The sequence below is a fragment of the Hypanus sabinus genome, chromosome 29, assembly GCF_030144855.1.
Source record: "Hypanus sabinus isolate sHypSab1 chromosome 29, sHypSab1.hap1, whole genome shotgun sequence".
Lineage (NCBI taxonomy): Eukaryota > Metazoa > Chordata > Chondrichthyes > Myliobatiformes > Dasyatidae > Hypanus > Hypanus sabinus.
This window is the reverse complement of record NC_082734.1, coordinates 29,743,382-29,766,095: the sequence shown is the minus strand read 5'-3', so window position 1 is coordinate 29,766,095 and position 22,714 is coordinate 29,743,382. Positions and strand designations below refer to the sequence as shown.

Here is a 22,714-nt window from a genome sequence, read left to right as displayed (position 1 = left end):
CAGGTTTTGTTTACCTAGGCATATTTATCACACATGCGTTTGACCAATTGTTCAAAGCTAACTTTACAGTTATTTGACAAAATCAAACAGGATCTTGAGCGATGGAGCACTATTCCCATTTCTTGGCTTGGCCGAATATCCTTGCTCAAAATGAACATTCTTCCTCATCTGCTCTACCCAATACAAATTATTCCAATCATTTTCACCCAACAAATACTTAAAAAAAATGGCTGGTTTGTTTCTTTCATCTGGAACAAAAAAGACCCTGTATTAAAATGTCTAAGTTACCGTTTCCCAGTAGTCGGATTTTCCAGACATCAAAAAATATCAATTAGGTTCGTCTTTATCTTATGTGGTTGACTGTGTTTGCAGGGATCCCTCCGCCATTTGGCTAGACATTGAAGCCTCACAAACAAAATGCCCTCTTATTAATTTGCTTTTACTCAATAAGATGAAACTAGTTAAGGAATATTGTCACAATCCAATTACAATTTACACAGTCAGGGCTTGGAGGGCAGTGCAACAAATTGAGGGCAACGCAGCAAAAATATCACCCTTCTCTCCAATAACTGGCAGACGGGATTTAAACTTTGGATTTCTAAGAGTATTTTTCACCTAGGAGACTTGTTTGATGAAAGTACGATGATGTCTTTTAGTCAAATAGTACAGAATTTCAATATACCTAACAAGGATCTTTTTCGTTTCTTTCAGGTAAGAGATTATATACAGAAAAAAAACATCATTGTTAACTAATTTCTATAGTTCTGACGTAGAAAAAAGGGTGTTTTGTTCTAGGGGTGAAGTCTCCATTAGTAATTTTTACAGCTTCCTGAGGGAATGTTCTTGTGGAGAGGCTGAGCAGCTGCGGGAGTAGGAGTTACAGCTGAAGCATTGGAAGACATCTGTGATAATGCAAAGATAATTTCAGTTTGTAATAGAACTAAAGCATTGCAATTCAAAATTCTGCATAGAGCCCATCTGACTCCAGATTGTCTCTTGAAATTTAAGACGGGGTTTTCTCCAATGTGTTCTAAATGTAAATACTGGAACTTTTACCCACTTTTTGGACTTGTCCTAAACTTCAGGCATACTGGAGTGATATTTTGGGTGAAATAGAAAAGACTCTGAAGATGGAGCTTGAACTGGACCCAGTGTCTTTTCTCTTAGGCCTACCAGCAGTCGTATTATTAATGCACATCAGAAAAAACTTTTTAACATCCTGACTTTTTGTGCGAGGAAGAACATTTTACTTTGTTGGATATCCGATAAGGCCCCTGAACTTTTTGATTGGCATAAATTAATCATGGTATACATTCCTTTGGACTTTTTAACATGTATGGTACACTCAAAAACAAGTAGATTTTATAAAACATGGCAACCTTTCCTGTAATATATAGATATAAACCTGTCTGCTATACTAATAAGGGCTTTTGTATAGGATGCGGTGGTAATGTCTATATTTTGATGGAAGTATTCTGATAGCTGATATCTGTGAGGGGAAAAAATGTGAATTTATCTGGAAATTGAAAGTTTTGTTATGCTGAGCAAAAAGAAATTTTAAAAAAATATGAAAAACACTTAAAGGTCCTCTGCCATTTTTTTGCGAAAACCCAGAGCCTGACAAGGTGTTCCACAGACCTCGTAGGAGGCATGTCCAGAAACTGTGGGGGCCCTAGTAGAGATAATTAAATTATCCTTAGAGACAGGTGAAGTGCTAGAGGACTGGAGAAGATAATGTTGTTCTGCTTTTTAAGAAAGACTCAAAAATAAGACCAGGAAATTATAAGCCGGTGAACCTAATATCAGTTGTAAGAAAGTTATTGAAAGGTTTTCTAAGGAACCAGATATATGAGTATTTGGATAAATATGATGGACTAAGGATAGTCAGCATAGTGTGTGTGTGGTAGGTCAGCTCTAACCAATCTTAAAGAATATTTTGAGTAAGCTACCAAGAAATTTGATGAAGGCAGTGGATATTATCTTGAAGAGTGAAGAGTGCAGTTGGACAAAGGGATCTGGGAGTACAGGTCCATACTTCATTGTAAGTGGTGTTACAGGTAGATAGGGTTGTAAAGAAAGCTTTTGGCACATTGCCCTTCATAAAGCAAAGTACTGAGCATATGAGATGGGATATTTTGTTGAAGTTGTATAAGACAATGGTGAGGCCTAATTTGGAGGATTGTGCACAGTTTTAGTCTCCTATCTACAGGAAAGATGCAAGTAAGGTTGAAAGATAACAGAAAAAAATTACAGGAATATTGCTATGAGTGGAGGACCTAAAATATAAGGAAAGATTGAATAGGTTAGGACTTTATTCCTTGGAACATAGAATGAGGGGTGATTTGATAGCAGTATACACAATTATGAGGGGTATACTAGGGTAAATGCAAGTAGGCTTTTTCCACTGAGGTTGGTTGGGACTACAAGTAGAGATCATGGGTTAAGAGCGAAAAGTTTAAGGGGAACACGAGGGGAAACTTTTCTTTTACTCAGAGGGCATGAGTGTGTGGAATGAGCAGCCAGGGTAAGTGGTGCATGCAAGCTCAATTTCAATGCTTAGGAGAAGTTTGGATAGGTACAGTACTTGGATGGCAAGGGTCTGGAGGGCAATGATCCATGTGCAGGTCAATGGAAGTAAGCAATTTAAATGGTTCACCATGAACTAGATGGCCCAAAGGGCCTATTTCTGTGCTGTACTTTTCTGAAACTCTAACTTTCTACAATCCTGTCTGGCTGCATCATTGTGTGATATGGAAGCATTGGACTGCAGGACCCAACAGAGGTCTGCTGAGAGGATCACTACGGACTCCCTCCCCCCATTTGTGATATTTCCCAGAAATGTTGTACATGAAGGGCCCAAAGCATTGTTCAGGATCTCTGCCACATAACCCACAATCTCTTTGACCCACTACCATCAGTAAGGAAGTATAGGAGCATCAGGACTAGGACTGCTAGACTGGACAACAGCTTCTGTGAGTCTCATATATAACTTGCCACCACTGAGGTCCTGACAGAAGGACGGCAATACTGTTAACTAATTACCTGTGCTGCACACGTAACATGCATTTTGAAATATATTTTATTCACTTATTTGTGGGAACATTTTGTTTAATGTGCTGTGTGTGAATATACTGCGAGTGCACCGTGGTCTGGAGGAATACTGTTTTGTTTGATTGCGCATATGTACAGTCAGATGACAATAAACTTGAACTTTAACTTATTATCTGGGTGGACCACACATGGTGCTCACCCCCAGATCCCAGACTGAATCACAATGGGCTCGTCACCAACCTGTCCTGGGACCCAGACCAGATCGGCATAGACCGGACCCATCACTGACCTTCCCCTAAACCCGATCAGATCAGCATAGGCCGATCACAAACTCTTCAGGACCCACACCAGATAAGAATATACTGGACCCATCACTGAACCTCCCCAGGCCCTGACCCAGATCAGCATGGACCAGACCAGACCAGACCAGACCCATCACCTATCCTACCTGGAACCCAACAGATCAACATAGATTGTATTAGACCTAGCACTGATCATCCATAGGACCTGTTAGAATCAGCACAGTCCCTTCAGTGACCCTCCCTGGGAGCCTCTCCAGGCTGCGGGTCAGCAGGATCCCGCGGTGTGGAGGACCCCTTGCCAGGCCAACCACGCCAGCCACGCCCCCTTCCCCTTCCCCTTCCCCTTCCCCTACCCCATCCCCGCCCCCAGCCAATCTGGCCCCTGCCAACCCTGGGATGGGCATCCCCTTCCATCCTGGGACAAGGGCCTCGGGGCAGATTCTTCTCTATCTCAGTCTCCTGCTGGGTCTTGGTGAGCCGCCATGTGTGTGAGGCCTCAGCCGATGTCTCCACCTCCTCCTCATTCTCCTGCCTGACACTTTGGGTCTCAGAAGGAGCCCTTGTCCCATGATGGCCCCTCCTGGTGGGGCGTGGGCGGCGGAAGGGGCGGGAGCCATGGTGGTGTGGAGCCCGAGGGTCCATCTGCTGAGGAGGAGGGCCAGCAGGGGAGGGCGTCTCTGTGGTCTCTTTCCGCTCCACCTCACGGGCCACGACGTCCAAGGGCTGTGGGAGTGCAAGAAACTGGGGTTAGTGATGTAGTGGAGGTTGAGGAGAGGATGTGTGTAGGGGAGAGGGTGTGGAGAGGGACAGAGGAAATGCAAGGGTGAATGAGGGGAGGCATACAGGAAAGAAGGAGGGAGAGAGGTAGCAGGGTGGGGGGAGGCAGGGAGGGTGAGGGAGAGGAAGGTAGGGAAAGGATGGGAGAGGAAGGGAGGAAGGAAGGGGAACAAGGGGGGGGAGGGGAGTGAGGTAGAGACAAGACAATGAGGATGGGGAGACATAGGGAGGGGAGGAAGGAACAAGGGATAAACAGATGGAGGAGAAAGGAGGGAAGGAAGGGAGATGGGGAGCGGAAAACATATGGGAGAGTGTTAGGGCAAGGATAGAACTTCCTGAACCAGTCCTAATGTCATCTCCTGGGATCTTTCTTTACAGCATCCCCAAGAATATTCCTGTACCAGACAGCATCCCCCCCCCCAGGATCTACCTGTAATGGACATGATTCCCCTGCCACCCCCTCCCCCAAGCTTTTTTGGTGTCCTAGTGTCTGTGACCTTCCTGTACTGGATACCGACCACCCCTCGGATCCTTCTTATACCAGGCCATCAATGCTGGGATCCTCCTATACTAGACACTCAGCCTCAGGATCTTCCTGTATGGACCCTTCCCCGCACCCCTGGAATCTTCCTCCACTGGACACCCAGCTCCAGGATTTTTTTGTGCTGGACCTCATCCCTCAGGATCTGCCTGTTTCAGATTGTTGCCCTGGGGTCTTCCTGTACTGATCCCTATCCCCTGCCGCGAGGAGTCTTCCTATAGTGGACCCACAACACAAGGATCTTCTCGTATCTGTTCCCACTCACTCTGGTCAGGCTAACGAGGAAGCGATCACGGTCAGCCTGGGGGTCTATGATGCCCCCACGCTCCTTCTGTCGGTGGTAAATCCTCTGAAGCTCCTGCCACCTCTTCACCCACGTCTCATCTGGCTGGTAGGGTTCCTGCAGGCAGAAGGAAAGATGGTGGGTGTCCAAACAGAGGCCAGTTGCTATGTATCTAAACATGACCAAGATGTTGCAGGCAGAGGGGAGACAGACAGCTGGGAGAGCAAGGAGCCCATAAGACATCCGAGCAGAATTAAGTTATTTGGCCAGAGTCCGCTCTGTTTATTATTTTTATCCCTCTCAACCCAATTCTCCTTTCCCCTGTAACAGTTAAAGTTAAAAGTTAAAGTCTGTCCCAAGCCTTATAGGCTCATCCGTGGTGTGAGGTGACTGAGAGGACGAGACTGCCCCCCCCCCCCCCGCCCGGATAGGACACCAGTCTAATGTGAGGTTAACCCCCAGCAACAACACACACAAAATGCTGGTGGAACACAGCAGGCCAGGCAGCATCTATAGAGAGAAACGCTGTCGACGTTTCGGGCCGAGACCCTTCGTCAGGACTAACCGAAAGGAGAGATAGTAAGATTAAATTTGTGTCTGTTGTTTGAATTTCCAGCATCTGCAGATTTCCTCATGTTTGCTCTTAACCCCAGCATTTTGCTGGTACCCATTTTCAGCTGGGTGGACTGGAGCAATGTGTGGTTAAATGCCTTGCTCAAGGACACAACACATGCCTTGGCTGGGGCTCGAACTCACGACCTTCCGATTGTTAGTCCAATGCCTTAACCACTTGGCCACACACCAAACTCCCATAACAGCTATGCCCTGATTAATCAAGCTCTATCAACCTCTGCTTTAAATATACCCAATGATTGGGCCTCCACAGTCACCTGTGGCATTAAATTCCACAGATTCACTGTCCTCTGAATAAAGACATTCCTCATCTGTTCTAAATGGACCTCTCCATTCTGAAATTGTGTCTTCTCTTCCTGGACTCCCATAATATAAAATAACATCCTTTCCACATCCCCTATATCTAGCTCTCAATATTCAATCGGTTTCAATGAGATTACCCCTCATTCTTCAGAATTCCAACATGTACAGGCCCAGATTCATCATATACTCAACATTCATTTTTGGAATCATTCTTGTGAACCTCCTCTGGACCCTCCAATGCCAGCACAGATTTATTTAGACAATGGGCCCAAACTGCTTACAATATTCCTAAGCAGTCTGATCAATGCCTTCGAAAAGCCTCAGCATTAAATGCTTGCTTTTATATTTGTCCTCTTGAAATGAATGGTAACACTGGATTTGCCTTCTTCACCCCAGCAATATAACCTTTAGGAAATCCTGCACAAGGACTGCCAAGTCCCTTTGGAACTCAGATTTTTGAATTTTCTCCCCACTTAGAAAATAGTCTACACCTTTGTACATTCTACCAAAATGCATGACCATACACTTCCCTACATTATATTCCATCTACCGCTACTTTGCCCATCCTCCTAATCCAAGTCCTTTTGCGGTCTCTCAACTTCCTCAAATCTACCTGCCCATCCACCTATTGTTTGCAAACTTAGCCACAGAGCTTTCATTTCCATCATCCGAATCGTTAACACACAACATGAAAAGAAGTTGTTTCAACATCGACTTCTGTGGAACACCATTAGTCACTGGCAGCCAACCAGAAAAGGCTCCCCTTATCTCTACTCTTCACCTTCTGTCAGTCGGCCAGTGTTCCAACCATGCTAGTTTCTTTCTTGTAATAGGATGGGCTCTTATGTTGCTAAGCAGCATCACGTGCAGTGCCTTATTACAGGCTTTCTGAAAATCCAAGCAAACAACATCCACTAGCTCTCCTTTGTTTATCCTACTTGTTACTTCCACAAAGATTTCCAACAGATTTGTCAGGCAAGATTTCTCCTCGAGGAAAACACGCTTACTTTGGCCTGTTTTACTGCCGAAGGGTCTCGGCCCGAAACGTTGACTGTACTTTTTCCACAGATGCTGCCTGGTACTGAGTTCCTCCAGCATTTTGTATGTGTTGCTTGGGGTTCCCTCCTTTCTTTTGAGAGTGGAGTGACATTAGCAATTTTCCTGTCCTCTGGAACCATTCCAGAATCTTGAAAGGTAATTACTAATCCCTCCACAATCTCTCCAGATGTCTCTTTCAGAACTCTGGAGTGTAGTCCATCTGGTCCAAGTGATTATCTACCTTCAGCCTTTTCAGCTTCCAAAGCACCTTCTCCTTAGTAATGTCAGCTACACACTCAAACTTCCGACATACTGCTCGTGACTTCCACAGTGAAGACTGATTAAAACTATTTAAGTTTGTCCATCATTACTTTGTTCCCCATTACTATCATTTCCAGTGGTCAACGATACATGTGACTTTAGCTTCTCCCTCTCAAGCTCCAGAGTGAATTATGATCACTACTTCCTAAGAGCTTCTTCACCTTAAAGGTCTCTAATTAAATCTGGTTCACAACTCAACACCCAATCCTTCTGGGTAGGCTCAACCACAAACTGCTCTGAAAAGCTATCTCAAAGCCATTCTATAATTTCCCTCTCTTGAGATCCAGCACCAAACTTCTTTCACACCAACAGAATTTCCTGTTTGTTCCTCTAATTATCTGATCAGCTATCACTATTGCACTCCTCTTCCCCTTCTGCAGCTCTTCCCTTTGGAACTGAGTCCGAGGAAGGGTAGACTGTGCCCAGACAATCTGGTGCGGAGGGGAGGTGAACACAATTGCTAAGGGTTAACTACACCCATCCACTACTCCTGGTGACTTCACAACCCCTGACCACACCCACCACTCCCAATGATTCCCCCCACGCCCCCTTCTCACCAGCGGGTGGCTGGGATCAGCAGCCGATGACAGCAGGCCCAGGTCGTAGGTCAGAGGTTCCCGGCATACAGGGCAGAGAACACCCACCTGGTAGAGGCAACAGGGAGATGCAGTAGTTACTAAGGGGAAGAAAGTGACAGGAGGGTTTCCTACTCCCCCATCACCCTTTTCCTCCTCCGGGCTCCCCTATTTCACTAAACCGCTCTTCTTTCCCACCTTGCTCCACTCCACCAACTCCATATCCATCTCCCTCACCAACCCTTTATGCCTTCCAGGCCTTGCCCTCCAGGTAGTTCCCCATTCCCCTTATCCAACTTCTCCCTCAATCCCTTCTTAGCAGCCTCCCATTCCTATCTCCTCTCCCACCCCTTCTTTTCCTATTCCACCTCCTTGCTGCCTATCCCTTCTCCTCCATGCTCCCACATCTTCTCTCCCTCCTCACTGCCCCCTCCCCATCACTCTCCCCAAACCCAACACAATTCCCATCCCCAAACCTATTTCTTACTCCCCAATGCCACATCACTTCCTTACCCATTTATCCCTCTCCCCACTGTCCCTCCCCTCCCCTCCATGAGTTCCTTACTGTTTGTGTGTTGGGGGGTTTAGAGGAGGGCAGGGGAGACTCCTGCATCCTGAGCTCCGCCTGCACGTGCTGAATATAAGAGGCCAGGCAGTACGAATGGAAGTGGTGGTAGCAGCTGGTCCTGGTGAAGTCGTCGCTCTCCTGGGGAGACAGGCAGACCAGATGCCCAGGTGGGTGAGGCAGGCAGAGCATATGTCCATGGGGGTGGGGGTGTACGTGGAGGTGAGGCATACAGACAAGTTGGACATCTGAAGGTCTACGGACTATCCACTCCCCCATCCATTGCCCTGCTCATGCCATCAATCACCAACTCTGCATCTCAAACTCCATTCCCCTCGCCATCAAGAACTGTTTTTGGTTACTCTCCCCCATCCCTACCCTATTCTCTCCTTGTCCACCTCCTTCCACCCCTGTGCACTCATCATCCACCTCTTTTTAATTCCTCCTATGCTATCAAACCCTACAAGTCCTCCAACCCCACCATACTCCCTCCTCTCCTTAACCCTCTCTTCCGACCACATTCCCTCCACTCTCACCTCTCTCCAGCCTTGCCATCTCATCTGGGATTTAATGCAGATAATTGACCTTTAGGAGGATACACCAGAGTAGGTCTACATGGTGAATGTTGGGGCACTGAGGATTGTGGTAGAAAAGAGGGATCTGGGAATACAGATCCAGTAATCTTTGAAGGTGGCGTCACAGGTGGATAGGGTCATAATGTGATCTTTTGGCACAATGCGCTTCACGGCACTGAAGTTGTACAAGAGGGCAAATTTAGAGTACTGAGTGTAATTCCGGTCACATACTCACAGGAAAGATATCAGTAGATTTGAAAGAGTGTAGAGAAAGCTTATAACCACGTTGCCAGGACTTCACCATCCTGAGTTAGAGGGAAAGGTTAAATAAGTCTGGAGCGTAGGAGAAATAGAGGAGATCTTAAAGGCATACACAATTTAGGGATATAGATAGGTGAATACATGCAGACTTTTTCCTCTCAGGTAGGATGAAGCTAGAACTAGAGGTCATAGGTTTACGATGAAAGGCGAAATACTGAAGGGTGGTGTGACTGTGAGATGACAATCAAGTGGAAATGATACATGGAGGTTCAATTGAATCATTTAAGAGAGGTTCAGACATGTACGTAGATAGGAGTGATATGGAGGACTATGGCCTGTGTGCAGGTAAATGGATCTAGGTAGAAGATTAGTTCTGTGCTGTCATTCTCTCTGACTCCATGACTCTATCCACACACACTAATTCCTGTTCTCTATCCCACCCATCCCTCCCTTCTCCCTACCCCTCACAAACTCCTTGCTCGACCTTAAGCCCTTCCCCATCAAACATCCAATCCCTCAACTCTTTCATCTCCACTCACTCCACCCCCCAGCCTTGTCCCTTTCCCTCTCCCACTGACCCATTTCCCATGAGACACACAGTAGCACTCTCTTCCCCACTTCCTCTTCTCGCACTAACCTGCCTCCTCACTGATCCTCATCTCTTTCCTTTTCCCTACGCATCATCACCCACTGCTACTCCTTAACCCTATCAGACACCAATCACAGTCCACACATCCACTGTCTCCCCTCCTCTGCCACATTCACCTCTTCCACACTTGAATCTTTTCCCAACATTCAGTTGCCCACTGCTGCTCCCTCGACCCACCCCCCACCAGGCCACAGAGCACCACCCTTCCCTGTTTGTCCCCCTCACCTGAAAACAGTTCAGGCAGATGACACAATGACCAAAGGGCACATTGTTGTTAGTGAGGATCTCCTTCCCCTTCTGAAAAGCACAAGAACAGGTCATTCAACACGGCAATGTCACCACATTGAGTCCCTGGAGAAAATCTAGCTTCCTCATTCCATCCTTCAGGAACCCCTCTCCCCCTAGTGTCATGATACTGACTATATCCCAGCTGAAGATAATCCAGTTACCTCATGTCTTCCCTCTACCCATGTTCAGTGTCACTGACTGTCTTCACGGATTTTAATCATTCTGTCAATAACACTTTTTTTCTAGCACCCTATCACTAATCATATCCCCCACGATGTTAATCCTGCACACCATTATTTCTAGCTCCCACCCCACATCCCCTTCAAACGCAGACCCCGCATTGGCAAGTCCTGCCGCTCAATCCCTTGCTCACCTCGATCAACTGGTAGAGCATCTGCCCTCCTCTTCCCGCCTCTGCCTCCTCCTCCAATTCTCGCCGGATGCTGCATCATCAGAAAAGGCACAATCCTGTCAGATCATCCCCGGTGAAACCTCTGTCGCCCTCCCATTCCCTGTGAAACTTTACACCAACCTACTTTATTAAACTGATTTATGATTGTCATGTGTACTGAGGGATAGCAAAACACTTGTTCTGCATCCTATCCAGTCAGATTAATTTATCAAAGTAAATTTATTATCAAAGTACAGATATGTTAGCATATACTTCCTTGAGATTTATTTTCCTGCGGGCATTTACAGGAGAAAAAGAAAACCAATAGTACTTTACCAAGAACAACATCCCTGGTAGAGTGCTCAGAGGATGTGCAGACCAGCTAGCAGATGCTCTCACTGACATCTTCAACATCTCCCTAAGCAGCGCCACCATTCCAACGTGCTTCAAGGCCGCCACCATTGTTCTCATGCCGAAGAAGTCTTCAGTGTCCTGCCTAAATGACTACCTAAATGTTGCACTTACATCCATCATCATGAAGTGTTTCGAGAGGCTTGTCATGAGGCATATCAAGACCCTGCTGCCCCCCTCACTGGATCCCCTGCAGTTTGCGTACCGTCCCAACTGCTCAGCAGATGGCGACATTGCCACCACCCTCCACCTGGCCCTAACCCACCCGGACAAAAAAGACACATACGTTCAGATGCTGTTCATAGACTTCAGTTCAGCATTCAACACAATCATCCCTCAGAAACTGATTGGAAAGCTGAGCCTATTGGGCCTGAACACCTCCCTCTGCAACTGGATACTAGACTTCCTGACTGGGAGACCTCAGTCAATCCGGATTGGGAGCAGCATCTCTAACACCATCACACTGAGCACGGGGACTCCCCAGGGTTGCGTGCTCAGTCCACTGCTGTTCACTCTGCTGACCCACGACTGTGCTGCAACACACAGCTCGAACCATATCATCAAGTTCGCTGATGACACAACCGTGGTGGGTCTCATCAGCAAGAATGACGAGTCAGCTTACAGAGAGGAGGTGCAGCGGCTAACGGACTGGTGCAGAGCCAGCAAGCTGTCTCTTAATGTGAACAAAACAAAAAAGATGGTTGTTGACTTCAGGAGGGCACGGAGCGACCACTCCCTGCTGAACATCGATGGCTCCTCAGTAGAGATCGTAGAGAGCACCAAATTTCTTGTGTTTACCTGACGGAGAATCTCACCTGGTCCCTCAACACCAGCTCCATAGCAAAGAAAGCTCAGCAGCGTCTCTACTTTTTGCGAAAGTCCATCTCCCACCCCACATCCTCATCACATTCTACAAGGGTTGTATTGAGAGCATCCTGAGCAGCTGCATCACCACCTGGTTTGGAAATTGCACCATCTTGGATTGCAAGACCCTGCAGTGGATAGTGAGGTCAGCTGAGAAGATCATCGGGGTCTCTCTTCCCGCCATCACGGACATTTACACTACACGCTGCATCCGCAAAGGAAACAGCATTATGAAGGACCCCATGCAACCCTCATACAATCTCTTCTCCCTCCTGCCGTCTGGGAAAAGGCTCTGAAGCATTCGGGCTCTCATGACCAGACTATATAACGGTTTCTTCCCCCAAGCTATCAGACTCCTCAATACCCGAAGCCTGGACTGACACCTTGCCCTACTGTCCTGTTTATTATTTATTGTAATGCCTGCACTGTTTTTGTGCACTTTATGCAGTCCAGTGTAGGTCTGTAGTCTAGTGTGGCTTTCTTTGTGTTGTTTTTTTAATTACGTAGTTCAGTCTAGTTTTTTGTACTGTGTAATGTAAACCATGGTCCTGAAAAACGTTGTCTCATATTTACTATGTACTGTACCAGCAGTTATGGTTGAAATGACAATAAAAGTTGACTTGACTTGAACTACATAAAAAGATAAAGATCAACTTACGACCCAACGTGCAAAAGAATGCAGACTGTACAGATAAAAATACTACTGAGAGCATGCGTTGTAAAGAGTCCTTTAAAGTAAGTCTATAGGTTGTAGAATCAGTTCACAGAGTTGAATGCCAGTTCAGAAGCCTGATGTTTGTAGAATAAATGTTGCTGAACCTGGTCATGTGGGGCCCAAGGCTTCTATACCTCCTGCCAAATGGTTAAAGTAAGAAGAGGGCATGGCCTGGTTGGTGGGCGACTTTGATGATGGATGCTACTTTGTTGTGGCAGCATTATAAAACAGCATCAGTACATCCAGAGAGTACAAGTCAAAAACAGTAACAGAAGTGTTATTAGAGAAAGAGATCAGATGACAGAGATGAGGGAGCGAGATAGATGCAGAGAGAGAGAGAAAGAGAGGGAGTGTCAAAGTGCTGTGACGAAGTCTGATTCAGTGGAAATCATTTTTGTTATGGGAATAAACAACACCATTTTGGGTTGGCTGCTGGTGACAGGTGGTGTTCTGCAGGACTCAGTGTTGGGAATGTTTCTTTACATATAGTATCAATAATTTGGATGACTAAATTAATGGCATTGTGGCCAAGCTTATAGATGATATTAAGATAGATGTAGGGGCAGGGAGTACTGAGGAAGCAGGAAGTCTGCAGAAGGGTTCAGGTAGATTAGTAGAATGAGCAAAAAGATGGCAATGAACTACAGTGTAGGGAGAAGTAATGTACATGGTCATGCACTTCGGTAGAATTTTCCATATGGGGAGCAAATTTAGAAATTGCAGCTGCAAAGGAACTTCAAAATCTTAGTGCAAGATTCCCCAAAGATTAACTGCAGTCAGTGGTAAGACAACAATTCACATTTTGCAAGGACTAGGATATAAAATTAAGGATGTAATGCTGAGGCTTGGAGTATTGTGAGCAGTTCTGGGCCTCTTATATAATAAAGGACGTGTGAGGGTCCAGAGGAGGTTCACAAGAATGATCCTGGGAATGAAAGGGTTAACATAGGAGGGTTTGATGGCCCTGGGCCTGTACTCACTGGAGGTTGGACAAATGAGAGGGGTCTCATTGAAATCTATCGAATATTGGAAATCCTAGATGTTTAGAGATTATTTCCTATAGTGGGGGACTCTACCCAATATCTCAGAACAGATGGATATCCTTTCAGAAAAGATTAGGAGGATTTTTTTTAAGACAGATGGTGGTGAATTTGTGGAACATTGCCACAGACAGCTGTTGAGGCTGTTATTGGGTATATTTAAAATGAAGGTTGTTAAGTTCTTGACTAGTAGAGGCATCAAAAGTTAAAGGGAGAAAGAAGGAGAATGGAGTTGAGAGGAATAATAAATCGGCCATGATGGAATGGCAGAACGTACTCAATGGGCTGAATAGGCCAAGTCTATTCCTATGCCTTATGGCCTTAGGACTTACACAATGAATGGTAGTGCCCTGGGAAAAGCAGCAGAACAAAGGGATCCGGAAATACAGAATCCATAATTCTTTGAAAGTGTTAATCATAAAGAGATCTTTTGACACCTTTGCCTTCATAAATCAGCACTGAGTACAGGAGTATGGATGTCATGTTGAAGTTTTATTGGTCAGGCCGAATTTATTATGTATGATTGTGGTCAACTACCTACAGAAAAAAATAGTTGAAAGGTCCCCACCACACTCCACTGCCATAACAAAAGGCACGACACTCAGTAAAACTTCCAAAGACATTTCCCACCTCAGGATCCGGTCATCTGACAAGCCTCGAGGATTCCAGATTGAGATCGATGGCGCTATGTCAGGATACTGGGAAGAGTGGGAGGGAGGAAGCGAGGAGACAGGGTGGGAAGAAGAGGGGAGAATGGTTGAGTGGGAAAAAGAACCCCAGGCAGAAAGAGGAAATCAACAGATTAATCTCTTGATTTGAACATCAAGCTGCAGAGCTAATTAATGTCAATGACAGTGCGCTGGGGCGAGAAGTTACCGAAGGAGAGCGTAAGGGAGGTAGGTGAACCTTGGTGGGGTTATAATGAAATCAACCACACAGGTCCAGATACAGGCTGGCTCAAATCCTAAGTCACTTAAGACTCAAAAATACTTAATTCTGAGAGCACACTGTGAGGTGGCAGCAAGTAGGGAGGAACTGCCACGGGAGTTTATATGGAAGGCAGGGTTTAAGGGTCGGCACAACATTGTGGGCTGAAGGGCCTGTACTGTGCTGTATGTTGAGAGTGTGGTGCAAAGTGAGGGTGCAGGAGGGGAGGCAAGCAGAGGAGGATGGGTTGGCAGCGAGAAGGAATTGAAAAAGGATGGGGAATACGGAAGGTAGTATGTTGTGTGAAGGGATGCTTAAGTGGGTTGAGGGAGGAGGGGGGCTCTGGGAGGGATTGGCAAAGTGGTGGGGAGGGTGTGTGTTGGAGCATTAATATTCGTAGGCAGCAGGGGAAAGTGGCAGGGAGAGAGAGTGGGACAGCAAGGCATAAGACAAGAGCACGTGGTATCGGACCACGCCTGGGGCGCCAAGGGCCATCAGAAGAGTGTATGGTCTCCCCCTTCTCACACCCACCCTCTCTCACACCCAACCTCCACACTCACCTGGGCAGTTAAGGAGAGGCCGAGGTTGAGGCAGACGTACTGGGACTCGGTGACGTCGGCTGTGGCCGGGTGCAGGGTGATACTGAGTTCCCAAGGGTGCTGCCTAGAGGTGGGGAGGGAGAGGATCAGCAGGCAGGCAGGCTGAGGGGGGAAGAGGGGGAGGAAGGGGGGAGAGCGGGGGAGGGGGGGAAGGGGAAGGGGAGGGAGGGAGGGAGAGGGGAGAGAAGGATGGTGGAGGGGAGGAGGTGGAGAGGGGAGGGGAAGAGGGGGAGGGGAAGGGGGAGGGGAATAGGGGAGGGGAAGGGGAAGAGGGAAGGGGAAGAGGGAAGGGGAAGAGGGAAGGGGAAGAGGGAAGGGGAAGAGGGAAGGGGAAGAGGGAAGGGGAAGAGGGAAGGGGAAGAGGGAAGGGGAAGAGGGAAGGGGAAGAGGGAAGGGGAAGAGGGAAGGGGAAGAGGGAAGAGGGGGAGGGGAAGAGGGGGAGGGGAAGAGGGGGAGGGGAAGAGGGGGAGGGGAAGAGGGGGAGGGGAAGAGGGGGAAGGGAAGAGTGGGATGGTAGAAGGGGAGGGGTGTGGGTGGATAGGAGTTGTGACGGGCTGGAGGAAGGAGAGGAACAGATCCACAGCTACCTACCTGTTTGAATCGTGTGAAATCTTCAGCTCATCCAGGTAGATGGAGCGAAGGATCTCCAGCTCTGAGCCCAGATCCCTGCAAGAAAGGGATGGAAGGCTGTGTCAGAGTGGCAGAACAGTGCAACTGGCCCTTCAGCCCAACTTGTCTATGCTGAACAAGCATATCCCACTCAAGCCATACAGCTGCAACATAACTTTCCAAAGCCAGCAACTCAAATGAGATGACGCTGTACAGCAACGTCCATTGGATTCTTCTTCTTCCTTGAGTTTTTATGGCAGTTGGCATCCACACTGTTGCATTACTGCCGTCTTCAGGATTTACTGTCCCTCATTGTCCATTCACTTGACTGCCTAAAGTCATCTTTCCGTTGCCCTTAAAAAACTAAACAACCATTTCCTCCCCTGATCACTCTCCCCACATTCCAATAAACCTTTAACACTGTTCTCTACCAGTCCTATTTTGCGTAATTGTTGTAGCATTTGTTGTCTTTCCTGTGCAAATTTCCTGCATGAAATAAGGATATGCTCTACTGTTCCAGTCTCTGGACATAGATCGCAAAAACCTGCCGGACGCTTATTTATGATGGCCAGAATACCATTAAGGTTGCTGTGCCCAATTCTCAGTCTACTTATAATTACTTGCTCCTTTCACTTTACTCCCTTACTCCTTCCCATATCTACTCTGTTCTGAGTTGAATGTAAATGTCTTCCTTTTATTGCTCTATCCCAATGCTGCTGCCACTGTTGATTCATCCTTCTCCATACTATGCTCTTCCCCTCTGATCTTGATGGTTTAATACTGACCTCGACAGATCCTTTTTGACTGCTGTTTTTGCAAGCTTATCTGCTGTCTCATTTCCCATAATACCCGAATGTGCTGGAACCCACATGAATGTGATATTTTTGCCTTGTCTAGCCAGTCTTGAATTTGCAAACAGGATTTCATAAAGCAGATCCTGGTGTCCTCTAGCTGTACCCGCCTTAATTCTTGCAATGGCCGATACAGAATTGCTACATATCACAAAATTACTACCGTCAACCTGCTCACTCCATTCTAGTGCTAACAATATGGCAAACATTTCAACTGCATAAACACTCAAGCAATCCGGCGTTCTCTTGCTAATTTCCACTTGATAACTTGGCACAATTGCAGAACCTGTTGCACCTGTTTCTGGATCCTTTGATCCATCCATAAAAATCTGTTTGCCTTTATATTTACATTCCCTGTACTTATGATAATCACTGAGTATATCAGCCGATTTATTACTGCATTTAATCTTAAGCAATTCCAATTCCACAGAGGGATTTTCTAATATCCAAAAAGATCTGACAGGCCACACCACACTTGGACAAAACTCTTTATCATATACACCGATATTTTCTGCTGTTTGCTCTCATGTCCAGCCAAAACTTTCTTTTTGTGTCCTTTCCTTCTCCCAGCATGTCTCCAAGCAAATGGAATGCCATTGGGGCTGTGACATAAACAGCTGGAGGCCAATTACTGGATTAATTTAAGGGGGCATGGTGATAGCATTTCATTTGCTTCAACTTGGAGTGCAGACACTGGGGAAGTTCCCAAGCACATCCTTAGAGCCCAAGCTTGCACGATATCCAGTTCTGCTAACATAGATTTTGCTGCTGACCCTTATACAATACTTCCATAATCTAATCTTGATCTTATTAATGCTACATAAACATACTTCAGTGATGCAAAATCAGCACCCCATTCCAAACCAGCAAGACACCTCATGACATTTATCACATTTGTATATTTAGCAACTACATATCTAACATGTTCTCTCCATGTTAATCTGAAGTCAAAGTGCACTCCCAAAAACCGAAAACTTTCAACTCTCTCCAGGTTACTTCCATCTTGCATTTTCATAACTATAAGTTCAATATTTCTCCTTCTTTTCCACAAAACCCCGTCATCTGCAAACAATGACCTCCCCACTTCCGTTGGTATACTTATGAATATATCATTTATCAAAATGGAGAGTAAAGTTGGACTCACTATACTCCCCTGAGGCATCCCATTTTCTACAACAGACTGGCTTGATAGCTCTGATCTTATCTTCACCTGAATAGTTCTCCTGTTTAAAAAGTCCTTAACCCAATTGAACACTGACCCCACCCCCCGATTCCCATTAAATGCAGCTTGATTAGGAGCCCCCTCCTAATATCACAAGCTTTCTCAACATCAAAAAAAAACTGCAACCACTGTCTCTTTATTTACTTGTGCTTTTCTTATTTCGTCCTCTAGACACACCACTGGATCCATAGTATTCCTTCCTTACCTGACCTGCTTTGATACATAGCCACCGTACCTCTACTTTCCAGAAAGTACACTAACCTCGCATTTATCATACGTTCCATAAGTTTACATATATGAGACGTCAAGGCAATTGGCCATATGTTGGTAATTTCTTTATCAATATATCATCTGTATTCTGTCCATATTACTAATATTAATAAAAAGATTTAGAAAAAAAAAGGCAATTGGCCTGTAATTTCCTGGCCTGCTGGCATCTTTTCCAGCTTTCCTTATTGGAATAATTATTGACTCTTTCCAGCACCCTGGTATTCTCCCTTCATCCCAGACTTTGTTATACAGAAGCAGTAGTTTCTCCAGACTTCCTTCATTCAGGTGTTTTATCATACTATAGCATATTTCATCTTTACCTGGTGCAGTCTTTCCTGTTCTATCTTGCACACTGTCAAGATTAGTTTTCCTACATAAAACTTCAATATTTTCAGCTTTTGTTCTCTCTCTACCTCTTCTTCCCTTCTTAAATTATCAGAACAATGTACCGTAACAAAAGTACTTGCCAACAACTCTGCCTTTTCCTTATTTGTTACAACAGTCACATTTCCATCCACCAGAACTGGGTACCTCCACTCTCTCCTGGCCCCTCCCATCCTTTTTATCATCCCCCACACCTCTCCTACTTGGGTTGTGCTTCCGATTGAATCTTTTTCCAGTGTGTCCTTTTAGCATGTCTTATTGTCCTCCTTACTGAGCTTGTTTGTACTGAATCATATGTTAGAAGTTATGAGTTCTTTTAACCAATTTAAAAGCCTTATTTCTATTTCTCACTGCTTCCTTACAATTATCATCCCATCACAGCATTATTCTCTTCTTTGTTCCTCCTTTACTTTTAGGAATGGATTCTAATGCAGCTGATATTATACCTTGTTTTAATATGCTGTCAAGGGTTTCTATGTCTATCTCATCACTGGCCTGACTTAGATATCTATCACTTTTTTCCAGAAACTTCTCCCAACTGGCTTTCTCAAGGATCCATTTCCCACCTATATTCTCTGTGACTAATGAGGCAGAAATACTTATCTTGCACCAGATTGGGTAATGATCACTTCCTACAGTTCCTTCTTGATACACTAACCACTCACATAATGATGCAATAGAGTTTGATAGTAACGTAAGATCAAGCACAGATTCTTTACCTGTATTAACATCAATTCCAGTACTACTGCCATCATTTAGGCACACTAAATACTTCTCATCTAGCTACTCCTCTATTACTTGACCATTGATGTCTGTTCCGTTGCTCTCCCATAATATATTATGGCCATTAAAATCACCACAACAAACAACGTTACTACTATTCTGTCCTTCTATCTCCTCAAGCTTGTTTAACTCTAGCTTTTTGCATGGATTATAATAATTCACAATCACCAACTCTTTCCTTTCAGCCCATATTTTACTACCACATACTCTTGTTCACTTCCTATACCTAGTATTCTATAAGGGATACTTTGCTTTAATAAGTTGCACATCCTCCTCCTCCCCCCTTTCTCCTGTCTTGCCTTACTGCTTCAGAACCATATAAAACAAAATCTAAATTAGGTTTTAACCAGGTCTCCTGGATACACACAATATCTGGCTTTTCTCTCCTACTAGCTATAAACTATTGAAATTTTGTCCATTACTAATCAGGCTTCTTGCATTCCATTGAAGAAGTAGCATTATTAGTAATATCAACCCACACATACTGTTTCTTGACTTGACTGTACCCTGAGTTCATCATCTACCTCTTCCCATTTTAATCCTATCGTACCCAAACGGTGCTCTGCAGCTTTCACAATAATCTGAATCCTTTCAGTTTTAGATTTGATGTCACAAGTTGCATTTACCATTCCTGCTATAAAGGACACCAATTTCTTCTTCTCTATCCATGCATTCTTCTTATCTTGCCTTTCTTTAGCTGCCACTTGCTCTTTGCTACATCCTCCCTCATTCATCTTCTTCTGTCCTGCCAACTTGACTGCCTCAGCATATGAGACTTTTTTCTTCATCCTTATCTTCTGCACCTTCACCTCTTTTTTCACCACTTAACATCCCCAGTATGCTACACTATGGTTACCTCCACAATCACAGCACTTTGGTCCCAATCCCTCTCCACATTTTCAGTAGTCATGTTCCCCACCACACCTTGCACATCTTCTTTCATTGCACACTTTGGCCACATGCCCAAGCTCCTGGCAATTGAAACACCTCATAGGTTTTGGTATATATTCTCTTACATTGTATCTTAGAAATCCAAAATATAACTCCTTTGGAGGCACCTTATCCTCAAATTCTACCAGAACAGTTTCAATCTCCCTTTTCTCTGCTCCCCTTGTCATTCTTTTCACACTCTTCACTGAATTATTCCTCACCCTTAAGTTCTCCACTAAATCCTTCATATTAACACTGAGGAGAACTCCAGAGATCACCCCCTTGCAACCATTGACCCTTTGTGTTCCAACTCTTATAACCCTGAACACTTTGACTTTCCCAACATTAGTCTCCTTCATTGCCTTCTCCATCTGCTCTTTAGTTTTATGTCCTATCAGCAGGTTTCCATCTCCTAAAATTCTCGTATAGCTCACTTCCCCTACTTGCCCTCTGATGACTTTTATTAAGCGGATTGATTTTTTTTACTCCCCCCTTCTCCCTCAAATCTTATTTAGCAATTTTACCCTCGGGCCCTTCTCCTCATCTTCTCTTCCCTCATTTTCCGATCCACTAGACCCACCTCCTTTCTTTCTCTTCCAATCCATCACTTTCCTATTCTTAGTCCCTCTCCCCACCTCTTCCCAGTCAAACTCCGTGCTGTTGCTGTCACCATCAGTCTCCCTCCCTGCCATCCTATCGGAGCTTGCAAGGAACTGTGTACGAATATCGTTCTGGACCTATACAGGCCATCGGTCAATATTCCCACAGAACATCCCAGCAGTTCCCCAGCCCCAAGTCCAGCCCAGAGAACAAACTTCCTGGCCGTCCATTGGATTTGGGGGTCAGACTTACTTTACTGGGTTTGTAGTACAGCATAAGAATTTAAAGGTCAGGTGTCAGCCAGAGATGAGGGGAGTGAGATGGTAGAAGCAGTAAATCCTTGGGGTTAAGAGCTGCAGGTCGGAGACCAGTGATCCCCAAAGATGGTGGTCTGAGGTCAGTGAGTCCTGTGATTCGAGGACGAGGTTTTTTGACAAGTTCCAAAGTCAGAGGCCCATGATTGGCAAAATGGAGGCCGAAGTCCTGGGATTTCTGAGTAGAGGTCAAGCCTGAAGTTCAATGCCTCATGGTCTAGAGGTCAGAGATCTGAGTGTGGCATGTTTTGCTGTGTGTGTGGGCACATAGGAGAGGTGGGAAATGGGTTTGTTTTGCTGTTTTTGCTTGTTGAATGTCAACTGCATGTTTTTCTGTGAACGTTGTGAGCATGCTCTGTTAGCTCCAGAATGCATGGCAACACTTGTGGACTGCCCCCAGGGCATAGTCAGCTTGTATTGGATGTGAATAATAAACAAATCTAACCTGATCTAGCTGTGACTCTACTCGCAGGAAGCCTCGTACTCTCGTCTACAACAACACCCAGGGCCCCTCTAACATTGGAGAGGCAGTTGTGGAGGCAGAGGTTGATAGATTCATGATTAGTCAGGGCATGACCGGACATGGGGAGAACGCAAGAGATTGGGGCTGAGAGGGAGAATGGCAGACTAGAAGGGCCAAATGGCCTAATTCTTCTATATATTATGGTCATGTGGTTTCTGGTAAAAGCTCTAACCTCATACAACATCAGCGGGGGAGGGGAGGATGGAGACAGGAAGGGGAAGAGAGGGAGAAAAGCGGGGAGGGTAAGGAGAAAGGGGATGCCGGTTCTCTGGAGGTACCCTTTAACCCTACTTCCGCCCAAACCGGCTCTCTGTCCCTCACAAGCCCTCCTCCACTCTTCTCTCTTCCCAGCTCTTACCCCTCCTCTCCTTCCTCCGCCATTTTGTAGGCTCCCGTCCGCCGTCACACTGTACTGTCTGGTTATTGGCTGAAGCTCCTGTCGATCAGATTGGGTGCCTCGGCCTCTCTGGCTGTAAATTCCCGAGGCGCGACGCCGGTTGCCATGGCGGCGGGCGTGGGGTCCTCGATCAGAGCTGGGGTAACTCTGTTCCGCCTGACGGGCAGTAGACAGGCGGTGAAAAGTGAGATAGGTGAGGTTGGAGTGGAGGGAAGGGAGAGATGCTTGGAGTGAGGGAGGAGGTACAGACAAATAAATGCGGTGGTGGTTAACGGGAAGGAGGAAATGAGAATATGTGGCGGAATAAGAGGGGCAATGAGAGAGAAGAATGACGAAGGAAGAGGGAATGAGAGTGAGGGGAATGACGGAGGAAGAGGGAATGAGAGTGAGGGGAATGACGGAGGAAGAGGGAATGAGAGTGAAGGGAATGATGGAGGGGAGGAATGAGTTAGAGGGATGACGGAGGAAGAGGGAATGAGAGTGAGGGGAATGACGGAGGGAGGAGGAATGAGTTGGAGAAATGACGGAGGAAGAGGGAATGAGAGCGAGAGGAATGACGCAGGGAAGGGGAACAGAGACAAGGATGCCGATGTGGATTAAGCGGAATGAACGGAGGAAGGGATGGGAAAGGAGGTTGGGGAGGGGAATGAAATGGACGGATGGGGAAGGAAAGAAGGTTGGGAGGAGTGGGATGGTGATGGAGAGCTGAGGGAAGCAGAAAG

The 22,714-nt window shown here is 45.9% G+C and overlaps 2 protein-coding genes across 7 annotated transcripts in view; one reads left to right on the top strand and one right to left on the bottom strand.

Annotated features, from left to right (window-relative positions):
• Nucleotides 1-1,101: 1,101 nt before the first annotated feature.
• Nucleotides 1,102-22,077, bottom strand: rnf25 (ring finger protein 25). Of its 2 annotated transcripts, XM_059954064.1 has the most exons (10): nt 21,954-22,073; nt 15,701-15,775; nt 15,071-15,173; nt 14,214-14,281; nt 10,536-10,605; nt 10,100-10,171; nt 8,390-8,530; nt 7,807-7,893; nt 4,937-5,071; nt 1,102-4,076 (listed from the first exon to the last, which is right to left on the bottom strand). In XM_059954064.1, exons 1-10 carry the CDS (start codon nt 21,974-21,976, stop codon nt 3,582-3,584), a joined length of 1,269 nt encoding a protein of 422 aa, XP_059810047.1. In that variant the 5' UTR covers nt 21,977-22,073; the 3' UTR covers nt 1,102-3,581. The 2 variants fall into 2 exon arrangements, with proteins under 2 accessions (XP_059810047.1, XP_059810048.1); XM_059954065.1 differs by lacking the exons at nt 14,214-14,281; nt 15,071-15,173 and having other exon boundaries at nt 21,954-22,077.
• The window catches only part of stk36 (serine/threonine kinase 36 (fused homolog, Drosophila)), a 61,825-nt gene continuing 61,154 nt past the window's right edge, over nt 22,044-22,714 (top strand). For 2 of the 5 annotated variants that reach the window (XM_059954062.1, XM_059954063.1), the window contains exon 1: nt 22,044-22,185. The gene's annotated coding sequence lies outside the window, so the exon portion shown is untranslated. The remainder of the gene's footprint in view (nt 22,186-22,714) is intronic. The other 3 variants (XM_059954059.1, XM_059954060.1, XM_059954061.1) reach the window with 3 other exon arrangements.

Bases quoted from the DNA above. Each gene is read 5' to 3' on its own strand.
- rnf25 (XM_059954064.1), bottom strand. From the start codon at position 21,976: ATGGCGGAGGAAGGAGAGGAGGG. The intron at 10,172-10,535 runs GTGAGCAAGGGA...TGTGCTTTTCAG, and splicing joins TGCTCTACCAGTTGATCGAG to AAGGGGAAGGAGATCCTCAC. The intron at 5,072-7,806 runs GTGAGAAGGGGG...TTCTGCCTGCAG, and splicing joins CTGATCCCAGCCACCCGCTG to GAACCCTACCAGCCAGATGA.